General features: G+C 39.7%; 1 protein-coding gene across 1 annotated transcript in view; it reads right to left on the reverse strand.

The window, feature by feature from the left end:
• Positions 1 to 4,361: 4,361 nt before the first annotated feature.
• ERCC6L2 (ERCC excision repair 6 like 2) overlaps positions 4,362 to 13,883 on the reverse strand; it is a 69,042-nt gene continuing 59,520 nt past the window's right edge. Inside the window, exon 18 of the mRNA XM_057426435.1 lies at positions 4,362 to 4,406. Within this exon, the coding sequence (XP_057282418.1) occupies positions 4,377 to 4,406 (30 nt within the window). The 3' untranslated portion in view covers positions 4,362 to 4,376. The remainder of the gene's footprint in view (positions 4,407 to 13,883) is intronic.

Below are 13,883 nucleotides of genomic sequence, written 5' to 3' on the forward strand. Positions count from 1 at the left end.
AGCAGCACAGTCAGTTCCTTTAATCATTCCCCAGTATTCTCCCTGGACTGATCAGACAGCACCTTCACACACGAAGATTTATAATCCAGCCTTTAATGTTAATTAAGGTATGACTGCTTAAACTTCTGTGGATTTTTTCCCTTCTCTTCCCTTAGCTGGCCACAACTGTTCAAGTGTTGTTGAAGGTTATTCTGTTTAAGTATTAAAAAATGCTTAGCTAAATAGGTTAGCTTATTTGCTTTTGCTGATAGTAGCAGTCCACCCACAGAGCCTTTTCAAATCTCTTCAGTGTTTTGGAAACTGGATAAGGGACTTATTCAGTGACGTGCAAGTTTTGCCTGAGCCAGGAATGAAGCATGCATTTCATGAAATGAGAAATAACCTCAGACCACACACAGAGCATAATTTCTGAACTCTGTTTCGGGCTCTCTTCCCCTCATACCCACACACACATATATACACTCCTGCTAAAAAACAAGATGATGACTGACATCCCTAAATCCTTTAAGCATTCTTCTATAGCTGAGAGCAGAGGGAGGTTTTCAGAGCTTAGGTGGCTCATTATTAGCAACAAGCTGATGAAAAAATGGATTACTACAGTATGTGCATACCATGCCAAAGAGAAATAAAAGCTGATGCCATCTAAACACAGCTTTCAAGACTAGAAACTGCTGATGCAAACATATTAAAGCTATATTTACGGCATAATGAGATGAGGAAAAGTCCTCCCCACAAGAATATTTCCTGAAGGATAATGTTCATTCTGTCACTGCTTGTTTAGTTAAGCTAAAATCACTGAGTACTTCTAATATGATTTTCCATTATAATCCAGAGAAATAAAACAGGTAAGTTTATTGCATATGAAAACCTCACATCCTTTCCTCTCCCAAGTGTAGGAGCTGTGCTGCATGGCTCGTGAGAACAAACTATACAAAGAATAGGCAAAGGGCAAACTTTTCCACAGCTGTTACTCCCTTGCCTCAATATCACCTCCAGAGCTTAATTCTCCACAGCCTTACAGCAAGTGAGTGCACTTAAACACTGAGACATTGGCCAAACCCCTGCTCAGCTCTCCTTGAATATTTCTGTTATGCTGGTCTGAAAAAAGTAGTTTCACTGCTTTCAGTAGGAGCTCTCCTGCCTTACAGTTGTAGCTCCTCTGCTGAACAGCCTCTGCAGAGCTTAAAATGAACAAGTGAAGGTGCTTACAGACTGATTTCTGTACCTCATTCATTGCTGTGTACTTGATCAGTAATACTGCCATACAACTAAGCCATTGATACCTACTCTATCATCCTGGTTGCTCTCTATCTGCTTGTGCACACAAATGTACATTTATACTTGTATTGCATACACTGCTGTTACTTCCTCCAATAAAATCATAGAATCATAGAATAGTTAGGGCTGGAAAGGACCTTAAGATCATCTAGTTCCAACCACCCTGCCATGGGGGCAGGGACACCTTATGCTACATCATATCACCCAAGGCCTCGTCCAACCTGGTCTTGAACACTGCCAGGGATGGAGCATTCACAACCTCCCTGGGCAACCCATTCCAGTGCCTCACCACCCTAACAGGAAAGAATTTCCTTCTTATATTCAATCTAAACTTCCCCTGCTTAAGTTTTAACCCATTACCCCTTGTCCTGTCACTACAGTCCCTAATGAAGAGTCCCTCCCCACCATCCCTATAGGCCCCCTTCAGATAGTGGAAGGCTGCTAGGAGGTCTCCATGCAGCCTTCTCTTCTCCAGGCTGAACAGCCCCAGCTTTCTCAGCCTGTCTTCATACAGGAGGTACTCCAGTCCCTGATCATCCTCGTGGCCCTCCTCTGGACTTGTTCCAACAGTTCCATGTCCTTTTTATGTTGAGGACACCAGAACTGCACACAATACTCCAGATGAGGTCTCACAAGAGCAGAGTAGAGGGGCAGGATCACCTCCTTCGACCTGCTGGTCGCGCTCCTTTTCATGCAGCCCAGGATACGGTTGGCTTTCTGGGCTGCGAGCGCACACTGAAGCCGGCTCATGTTCATTTTCTCATCAACCAACACCCCCAAGTCCTTCTCCGCAGGGCTGCTCTGAATCTCTTCTCTGCCCAACCTGTAGCTGTGCCTGGGATTGCTCTGACCCAGGTGTAGGACCTTGCACTTGGCATGGTCAAACTTCATGAGGTTGGCATCAGCCCACCTCACAAGCGTGTCGAGGTCCCTCTGGATGGCATTCCTTCCCTCCAGGGTATCAACTGAACCTTGCTTAACGCTTTCCAACTTGCTTTCAGTTGTTTATAACTTTGCCAAACTCTAAGTGCTCAAGATGAGATTTTCCATGCTGAGTATCTGTGTCAGGCTGATTTTTTCTGGCAAGTTTCAACTAAAATAGTACAGCTGTTCTGAATACGGGGTTAAAGGGGAGCAATCTCCCTCTTCCCTGTGTTTTTCTTGCAGCCATTTCACTGAGAATCTGTTTTGTCTGCATGCTTTGGGAGAGGTATTTGGGGTGGGGAAAAAGGTGTTACCTTACTGTAAGGGATAAGACTGTCAGGATCATGCCCAGCTGAAAACCTGACAAATTCTGGCAAAGTTATAGAGTTCTAAATACTGTGTTTTATCCATGCTCCAGATAAATCTCCTGGAGAGCAGCACCATAGTGGAGTTTTCTAAACACTCCACTGAAACAGTAGACGACCCTGACCTCACACACCTTCACAACCATCACCAGACTGTGTGTACATCCTTCCCAAAGATGTACTGAGCATCCTCCCGATTACAATATCATTTATAGGGCAGTCTGGGGCTTTTCATGCAATTTCTGATCCTGGCCCCCAGGAGCTGCTGTGGCACCAGAACTGAGAGTTGAGAAATTCTGCCTGTTGTACCATCAATACCCGTTGATGGTGCCCAGGCAGTGCACTTGAGGAAGATTGTTAGCTTGGAAACAAGCTGAAAAGGAACACAAAAGAAATGGAAAAGCAGGGCAGACTCAGCAGACTCCAAGAGACTGATGCAACATAGCCAAGGCATAATGATCCATTGTGTAAAATACACAAACACTGTCTCCAGACTTCAGAATAGAACTAAAAATTCAAATATGCCTCTTTTGTTTTCAACCAGTTTCTGTGACCTCTACTAGTAACACCTTCTTTCTGTTACTGGCTGGTCCACAGAAAGGGTCGTAACCTATTGCTTCCTGCTATTAGCTACTTTGTTTGTTCAAACAGGAATTTGTGATTCTACATGTTCATTATGATATATGTGGGAATGAATCACCTCCAAGTAATGGAATTCTTTTTTCTTTTTATCTGAAAGATTTCAAAAAACACATTGTCAAAACTGCACAAGAAATATCAAAGTTATAAAAACACTAAAAAGAAAATGAGAGCATTACAAATGCTTATGCAAACTGGTGTAAATGCACCACAGAACAGTGTTCAGCTGTATGCTCACCAATACTAACTTTTTCCCAGGGACAGCAACCTTCTTCTCTGCAGAGAACAGCACAGCTCTGAAAGACTCCTTTATTTCTTTCTCTTTCAGATTTGGAGTTTTCCTTATGACTGTCCTAGCACAAAGCCAAGAATGAAGAAATTCCAGGTTGCATCCCAGATCAGCTGCAGCCTCTGTTGCTGTAAAGAGGCTGCAGCTGCACAGTGCTTACCATCTCGACTCATCCAAACCAAGCTACTGGACAGCTATAACCTTTTCTACTTAATTCCCAGTTCTCTGCCTCAACACCAACAAAAGGTAAAGCCAGACACATATCACAGACTTTATGTCTGTTACCCTGTAATTCTGCAAAGCTAAAAATGGAAGTTCTCTGCTACTAGGAGGAACAGACTCACTGCAGCTTTCCAGGGGTTCTGAACACCCACTTCTCGCTTGAAGGAATGAAACAAAAGACAGACCAGTGACATGCTTAAATTATAATAACTCAATTACAGAGCATTTTATTGCTCACTCTGAGTCTTTAACATGAACTCTTCTACTGAGTTTTGGGATTTCCACCGTGAGGAAAGTAAAATAAAAATATCCCATTCTATTTTTTAAACTCCCTTAAAACTTTCTAAAATTATTTTCTTACCATGATTTTTTTTTTTCCAGACACATCACCCTCAAGTCTACCAGGAGGCAGGTTTCTCATGGTAGAAGATAAGACTTCACGTATGAGATGAAAAACTGTAGCCACACTGAACCTACCACCATTGTCTAAATATGTAACCACACAGAGAAAACACCACAACATTGTTAAAAGGCCTAAATCTTTACCTTTCTTGAGTGAAGGTGGCAGAAGAGTTTGACATTCTGGACACCAAGGTCTCCATGTGAAAACAGATTCCATGTCTTGGGTTTTTGCACTCTCTAGCTAGGATATTCCTCCTTTACTGGTATTCATGAATGTTAATATGTGCCTGAAACAAAGGTAAAAAAAAAAAAAAATGTTTAAAGAAAGAAAGCAACTTTTAAACAGCTTTCCCTATTATCACTGAGGATTTTACTTTTTCCATTACATAAGCAGTAGCAAATCCAGCTTTCCCCTTTAAAAGCCTTCCTACTTCTTCCATCTCCTCCAATGAAATGGAAGTTAAGAAGAGAATCCCTTCATACATAGCCATAAATGCTTCAAGACAAATACCACTGTCTAGGCTAAGCGCATTTTCCCGTTTGATTTCTTCTACCTTGTTCATGCTTTCAGCTTGCAAAGGATCAGAGACAAATGCCACTGAATTCAGGCATTTTTTACGGATGCATGTTACGTTTTTAAAGTGTTCTCTTAGCAGCCCAAGGTTTCTGAGTTTGAAATAAAGTGTCATCAGACGGTGAATTGCCCAGTTGCAACAATCTGATAGAACCACAAAATTCTAAATCACAAAATTATTCTACTTTCCCAAGGTTCAAATAACAGTATGTCAAGTATGTAGGTAAAATACTTACTATTTTTTTTGCCACAGGCCTAAAATGTGTGTCACACAATCACAGTTTCTTTCCATATATGTTAGAATTCGACTATATTCTACAGATAGTCTACCATATAATTGTAATTTAGACACAGACATATGTATAGTATGTAATATATAGAGTATATATATTATATATAAAATATACCTTTGTATATATCTCATTGTGTATATATAAATATAATATTATCTACTTCTAATGATTGGGGCATGTAGTAAAGTCAAGCAACAACAGCCATTATAAGGAACTTAGATTCTGGTTTTGTCAAATACTGCATAGAGTGACACATCAGAAGTAGAATGGAACCTTAACATTTAATTAAAGAGAAGGTATTTCTCAGTACTCCCTCCAAGTACAAGAGTCCTAAATTAGAAGTAGCATACAGTAATACAGAAACATATATAATTGCAACTACAAAACAGTGTGGGGCAGAGAAGGAGGCAGGAGGAGCCTGAATTACTCTAGCCATGCTATTACAGTATCTGCACATAGAAGGACTAAGCCAAGTTCATATCTGAATCCACTGTGGAGGTGATAAGACCAAAGTATGAAAGAGCAGTTTTAAGACAACAGCTTTCTCAGAGACACTTAAATTACATTCCCAATTAGATCACATTGTGAATTATAAAACAGAACAACTAGAAACTCTGCTGGAACTTCCATCACAGGCTGGATCACAGACAGGCCAGCTCTTCCAATGGTTGTCAGCATTTGCCTCAAACAATATAAACAGACATCTGGTATTTGTTTTTAAAGTAATTGGCATAGAATGATTTTCAGGGTGATATAGGAGATCGTGTTTATATAAGCATTCACTTGATGGAAACAACTTAATATCAAACCATAAAGGAAGAAAAGCCCTGTAGTATAAACAGTCCTGTTGAACTAAAATACAGATTCATTTTGAGTTGAGCTGGTATTTGTTTAGCATCTGAGCTATCCCCACTGCTCTGCCATTGCCTTTCATGGGTGCGGTGTTAGGGATTGTGAATGCTGATATCAAATATACAACTAGTGTTCAGTCATTGAAACATGCTGCAATAGACTAGTACAAATTCTAATGTGATTACACTGCATGTGTGCATTTTCAGAAAACAATGCTTTAGTGCAGCTGGCCTGCTCATGCTCCAGTGTAAGTTATGTGTGCAATCACAACCCAGTCATACTGCATGACGACACACAGACACAACATCAAGTTCTGACCATCCTCTCAGCTCAAGGATACTAAAAGAATAATTGAGATAATAATTTAGAAAGGAAATTCAGCTTTTTGGATGCCAAACAAACAAAGGTTAGGATGTTAGCAAACAACTTTGAAGCCCTGCAAACATCTTGTTTAGATGTGCTTTCCTTCTCTCTCAGAATTAGCTTGCAGAATCACACGAGATAAAGACTCATGTAGCATCACAAGGACCATCCTGTGATCTACACGTGATCTATAGGAAAACAGGCATACCTCTTTAGTGCTCTCAATCACTGCCTTTCTCGTCTGCACATCTAGACACCCAGTTTAGAGAGAAGAAATTGCATTTCCTGAATTACCATAAGCCAGTCACCTATATTCAGGTGCTTAATCAGGAACGTAGATTCTGGCACAAGGTCTACTTAGATGGTCATTACTTTTTCCATAGGATGCACCAAGATGTGCCACTTGGAATGAGTAAGTGCAAGGAGAGAGAGTTTTCATAAGAATATTACCTCATTTGTTGCATAATCTGGAAGGTATGCAGTGAATAAAATATGCAGGGCACTGCAGGAACAGAAAAATACGTAGCAGCTAAGGCAGTTAAATGCTTCCTTGGAAGAACAGAACCCTCTCCTCCTTCTGTTGCTAAGATTCCTAAGCAAGTAACTTAAACCATCTTTTTCAGACGTAGTATTATGATCTTTGATGTATCCTGTGATACTTTGATTGTGCTATTGCCAACTTCCTTTCCTTCCTATTAATGCTGCTTTTACTCACTGTGCTGAAGCCATGGTGCTGGCATCAGTCTGCCTTTCAGTGCTCAAAGTCATGACCTGCTAAAGCTGAGCAAATACATCCTTTCAAACTGCCTTAATGTGTTCACAAAATGTTTGCATGCACTCCCTTTCTCAAACATATTCATTATCCAAAATTATTCAGTATGCCTCCCCCAGACCAAATATGAAATCTGTGTACCACATGGCTACTCCCAAGTGTAGTTATAAGCATAGCTCCAGTTTGCAAAACATGGTTAAGATCCAAACTACACTGCAACTCAGACCAAGGGCACACACAGTGTTTTTAACTAGGTCTGGTGGCAGTTTTGTAAACAGGTTGCTGACAGAGCTGCATTTGTTAGCTTAGGCAAGGTCAGATTTCTTAATATTTCACAGACAACCTTCCCCCCCCTCCCCCCTAAGTGTTTTTTTTTCCAATCAAAGAACTTCAGTTGAAGGCAATGGAAGGTACTGGTACTCCCCGTAAGGTCAGGGATGCAAAGTCAGATCCATAGGAATCCCACTGAGTAAAAAAAACGGAAATTGCAACAAGGAGCAGTAAAAACCTAGTTTGCCATTTCCAGCTAGAGGTAATGACAAAACAGACACCCTTCTCCTCCTGACTAATTTATACTGAAAACAAGTGATAACTAACATGAAGCTACTTCCTTACACTAGGAGGCTGTCACAGTTACCCTGTAGCCTGTACCTCCCTGCAACCATGCAGGAACATGTGGAAGCTGGAACTCCACTCTAATGTATTACATTCCCCCAAAGCTTCCTTCATTTTTTAAAGCCAAAGAAAATGATAATCATGTATTTCCAAGAAAACAAAATTGATCTTTTGGGTTTTAATAGTTAAAGAATATACCTTCAAACATTGGTCAAATTCTTCCCTTTTGAATTTATTCAGATACTTTTTTTTAAATCATACAGACATCTTCGTCATGACATAAATATTTTATACACAGATCCCTAGTGCAGTAAATTGCAATATTTATGGCTTAGGTGATATTCCCTAGTAAAATACATTAAATCTGCACAGGAAGCTACAGAGTGACATGTATCTTACTTCCAAGACATCTCCCTGTAGCTCAGCTCAACCGCAGATAACAAATGTATTTCCACAAATATACCATCAGGACTTGGCAGACATGTGAATAAAATACACACTTCTATGGATGTTTTAATTTATGCATATGATCACCCTATAGATGAGAAACATAATTTTCCGATTACTTCAGGAAAATGAAGACGGCTTCATACTTTGTAATCAGCTGTGTAGTTCAGCCTTCTACCTGTACAGTTCCACTGCTCTGAGGTTCTTCTAAAATAAGTAAAATACAAAATCTTACCTATCTCAAACAGATTTTGCTCTCCCAATGTCTACTGATTCAGACTATGACTGACAAGCTGGTGGTGCTCAGGTGAAGTCTCTACCTAGTGCCCTGATAGCAGCTGAAACCAACAAGCCCTTGAAGCCCTCTGACTGGGAAGTTACCAGTCCCTCCTTCTGGCCTAAAACACATCAGTTTTACTGATGCAACTTCTAACAGATACTTCTCTTTCCTACTTTGATGAGCACTACATAACCTATTACACAACATGTACTCTCACAGATTTTTCCCTATTATGTAACTTCAATTATATTTGGTGCAGTTTAAGCCATTTAATTTTTCTCTTTTTGCTGTGGACATGAAAGACCTATTCTCTTTCTCTGTGCAGCAGCCTTTTTCCATATTTGATGATCATATTCTTTATTCCAACAAATCATCGCTTCTCTGAGCAGCAGTTTGCCTCAGAAGAATTAGCAGAAGAATGCTAATCTGTAAAGAAAGTCAATACTCATGCCACCAATAAAAGGCCTTAGTTTATGCTGTATTTATTAAAATCAACACAAAGGGTGCAGATATTCAGTCTCAAGTTGGCTTCCTTCAGCTGTACATAATGCAAATGTATGAACAACCAGCAGTTTTCAAGTTCTTTTATTTTCTTAGTTGAGATTTTTTTTAAAATCTGCCCCGACTATCCTACATTTCAGTTTGTATCTTAAATATCATTGGGTATAATAAAGCGGTAAAAGCATAGATTGAGGGTGAGAAAAACAATTAGGGAATACATTTTTCTTACTTATGTTAGCTGCCTATAAATACCAAGGATTTTACTACTTTATCAAATATGTTAAGTACTGAGCTCCTTGTTCAGGTAGTTAACTCAGATTTCCCTGTTAGCTTTTTAGATGGCTTCCAATTACAATAAGCGCATAATGGTTAACACAGAGACAGAGCAAAGCCTAGAACGGCTTCCCATGACCTAGAGTAGAAGCTGCTCCAGATGAATTTTAAGCTTATTTTCCAGTGGGCAGACATCCAGACCACAAAAACTACCACCATTCACACGCTGCTGCTGTGCAGCTTCAGTGTCCAAGGTTTTAAAATTTCATAACATTTACCCTTCGCATAAAACAATTTATACAGTATATTGAATGTACAACTCTTTACTAATACGCTGAGATTTCAAAGTTTACAAAAAACAAGGATTAGGGTTAAGGTTTCCAGAGCAACATGAAGCCCTGGCCTCTTTTGCTTACAATGATAAGGTACTCCTTCACATGACCCCACAGCACTGACAAATGTGATAAGACTACTCAGCAAATGAGATATGACATATCTCATAACCACTCCTCCAATCTGTGAAGAGCAGTTTTCATTTAGAAATTTTATTACAGCAAGCATTTCAGGAGTAAGTTGATAATTTGTCAGTATGTAGAACTTCTTTACTCCATACATACTGTATTGCATATTCTTAACAACTGACAGGTGAACCCCTCCTTTTTGAAATACTGGTAGCATATTAAGTACTGGAATAAAAATGAGATCCAGCAGCTTTATTTTATCCCCCAAGTACACAATGGAAAGTATTCATTATGTTCTCAGAAATGCACAAATTTGCCTGTTTTGCATCCAAAATGTGAATTAGAACTCCGAGGTCATGTTCCTCACCATCTTAGAAAGAATTAATATGTTCTGTTACAGAAGTAGTTGAATGGGGTGCAGTCTGTATATTCACAACTGGGTAAAAAATATTATCCATCATTCTCTTTGGTAACCCATGCATTTGATGCATCAGAAAGAGAGTTAACGGTTCAACCCAATCCTAGTTTTCCACATCTTTATCCTGAAAGCTTGGGACTGCAACACTGCGTATCACTAGTGAACTGTTGGGCAAAGCTAATGTTTAATAAAAATTATTTGCCCAGAAAGCTGAGTGCAAAGTAACAGTACACATTATCTGATGTTGTAAAAATGCTATGATCATAACCAGGTCCATTCCAACTCCAGTGTTGAGGATAAAGTCAAACGTGGAAGACAAATGTAAATACATTTGCTTTGGCTGAAACATGGCAGACAGAACAGGCACTCAGCAGCTCTCATGCCCAAGTCAGAACACACAATACCCAGCGCTACAGACAAATCTGCCTACATAGCAGAGGTGGCATAAAGCAGGGACTGGCACCAGTGCTTTCCTCAAGCATAGACTGCTGTATAAACATGCTCAAAGGGTAATGGAGTTGAATAGTCTGATACGATCAGGAACACAAAATTCTGTATGCTTTCATTGGTGAAAGGATTCATGGCGCACACACCCCATGTACCTGTACCATAAAGGTACAGTTATTTATTCCTTGAATTACTGGTCACCTGCATAGATGAAGATAAAGGAGTAGCATCAGAGAAAGATCTGACTAGAAAGTGGGTGATTGACCAAACTTTCATAATTAAGTGCGACTGATCCCTACAGGGGTCCTCCAGGTAGCAATTTTGGATAGTAATTCTCCTCCTCTAAGTCCACTCTCATGAGACTCCACCTGGAGTACAGCATCCAGATATGGGGTCCCCAGCACAAAACAGGCATGGACCTCTTAGAGCAGGTCAAGAGGAGGGCCATGAAAACAGCCAGAGGGCTGGACTGAAGAGTTGGGGTTGTTCAGCCTGCAGAAGAGAAGGCTCTAGGGAGACTTCACTGTGGCCTTTCAATACTTAAGGGTGGCTTATAAGAAAGACTGAGAAAGACTTTCTTACAACAGCCAGTAATGGCAAGAGGTAATGGTTTTAAACTGAAAGAGGGTGGATTTAGATTAGACACAAGATTTTTTTAAAGATGAGGGTGATAAGGCACTTGAACAGGTTGCCCAGAACAGCTGTGCAACCCTGGCAGCTGTGTCCCCTGGCAGTGTTCAAGGCCTGGTTGGAGAGGCCTTTGAGCAACATGGTCTAGTGGAAGATGTCCCCAACCACACTACTGGGGTTGGAACTAGATGATCTTTGAAGGTCCTTCCAACAAAAACCGTGCCCTGACTATAATCGTATAGGTTCTTGAAATTCCCTCAGGCAGCTAACTGCTGTGTCTACTCTAATTTGTGTACTATAAAACAATAAAAAAATTTGCAAAAGATATTAAGACACAAAGATATCATTCCGATCTCATGAAGTCCCCGAGTTTCTAGTAGCTGAGAAAGTATGTGGAATATCACTGTCAAATCCTGTTAATATCATTAGATTCTTCATTGATGACTGAGGATGTCCAAATGTAATTAAACAGGAAAAATTACTTAGTACTGCTACTGAGTCTAGGAAATAACCAGAATTCAAGAAAAAAATTGCACTCAGAACACTTAAAAAAGCTTAATTTAAAATTAATATATCATAGCTTACAATATATAGTACTTATGTACTACTATGCATATAGGTACTATACATATGTAATTACATATATATTCATATTTGTAAAATGCAAATCCATATCATAAATATGACTTCATCACTTTGCCTTTAATCTCATGAAGTTATATTTTGCTGAATACTACTGAAGCTGTGGATATTTTAATGTTCAAATAAAATATAGTGCAAGTCACATAGAAAACTCTCATTTTACTACACTACAAGATGTAGCAGTGGATGGTTCATCTGAATCATCTGGACTGTATTTTTTCCATAGAAAATTTTCATTTTTTTTCCAAAGAAAACTTTCATGCACTTCTCTCTTTTCTGTCACTAGGGGAGGAGGTGCTTTTGCACATAGCTTCTCTACAACTGCTATGTCTGTGAGCTTTCTGAGGCTCTCCTCATTCTGGTCATTCAGCATGTCCCAGAAATCTTTTGGTCTCTCCTTTGATTTTTCTACTTGCGCTGAAGGGAATCTCCTTAGTGAGTCTGTAGGCCCATTTCTGTCATTTCTGAAGAGGTCATTGAGAACAGAGGTATCTCCAAGTAAGTCCACAAAAGACTTTTTCTTACAAGTATGAGCTTTTCTCTCCCCATTTGCTGACTGAGACAGGCATCTTTTTCTTGGCAGCTGTGTTCCTTCTGAGTCTTGCTGTCCTTCACAACTTTTTATAGGCAGCACCTCAATTATTTCTGATTTATTGCTTAATGAGCCAGATGCCATAAAATCCTTGAATGTTTGACTGTTTCTCCTTTCGATATGTTGAGTAGCAACAGTGGGCGATTGTTTATATTTTGCATCAACACACACATCTTCCAAGTACGAGTCATTGTGAAGCTGCTCTACTTTACGGCTCTGCTGGCTCTGTGCTTCTGTAGTTCTGCTCAGAGGTAGTCCTTTAGCTGACGAAGGTGTAGCTTTAGATCTTCCAAAATTAACAATGGATTTTTTTTTTGAGCGTGTTGTACCCAATTCTCTTTCTTCACAGTCACGTGAAGACTGTGCTGCTTTTTCAGCTGGAAAGAAAGACTCCATCTCTGGATACTTGGAAATATAGAATTCCCTCAACATCATCTGCCTTGTTTCTGATGTAGCTTTTACAATATGTTCTGCAAGTTCTTCTACTGATGCCATATTAAAGTGGGACACCATTTCCTCAAAATGTCTCCTGTAATTAACAAGGAAAAATGTTATTTTGATACCTTTAACTAGAAACAAAAGCAGCATTCAAGCCATTCATTCAGTTCTCCTACCTCACGTATCCCAGAAAGTAATCACTGAAAGCAGCTTCCTATTTTAGTGGGGAGAGGTGACAGGAAGGGAAGAAGGAAGTAGCTGCTCAAACTCCTTTTAAAAGACTTGCTAAACAACAGCTGGATAAACACATTCACAGGAGACAGGGACTGTACCTCCATCCTATCCAGTAAGCTACGGAGTTATTTGCTTCTGCTGAGAGGCCAAGCTCTAACTAAAGGAAATTACCCTAACTGAGTTAGCCATCACTTAGAGACTGGTAACCTAACTGGAAGGCTGGCGAGGTGGGTTTATGCTCCCTGGTCAGAGAAAGAATATGAAATGTGTTACCTTTCCTGTATGAGGCCTCGAACAGACAGTGAGATTCAACCCTGTCTGGACTCAAATACTAACTGACTGGCTAGCTCTAACTATACCCTTTGTGATGTGGTGACGGTAGACAGCTTCCCATTCTGCCTTACAACACAAACTGAGGCATCTAATCATCCTCATCAATTGCACAGCACTTTCAGATGCACTACAAAGTAACTGCAAGCCACGTGCTAACAGATGACCTGCTTAATATTTAAGAGTGAGCATGCTTTTAAGCTTTTTGCAAGAGCTATAATAGTAAGCAAGTCTAGCACTTCAACAATAACAGTACAGCTAAAGCCAGATGGCTAATATGACAGATTCTGAACATTTACAGGTATCACCTAGGTACATAACTATTGTGTAGTAATCTAATTGTCTCAAGGCAAAACTGAATATATATACCAAATCCCAGTTCTATAGGTTTGCCTAGTTAGATACAGCTTTCTCCTATTTCCACATATCACCTGGCTATTGTTCTTGACCTTCTATCTATATACCAATGGAATTTAAATATTTATAATAGCAAGAGCTGGGGGGAAAAGGCAAAACAAAGAAAAATTATTATCCTTCAAAAAATTAGGGGGGCAATAAAATAAAATATTAAATAACATTAAGTCCTATGTTAAAAACCCCAC

The sequence above is a fragment of the Pezoporus wallicus genome, unplaced genomic scaffold (genome assembly GCF_028554395.1).
Source record: "Pezoporus wallicus isolate ANWC-B61680 ecotype Strahan unplaced genomic scaffold, APGP_CSIRO_Pwel_v1 contig_7162, whole genome shotgun sequence".
Lineage (NCBI taxonomy): Eukaryota > Metazoa > Chordata > Aves > Psittaciformes > Psittacidae > Pezoporus > Pezoporus wallicus.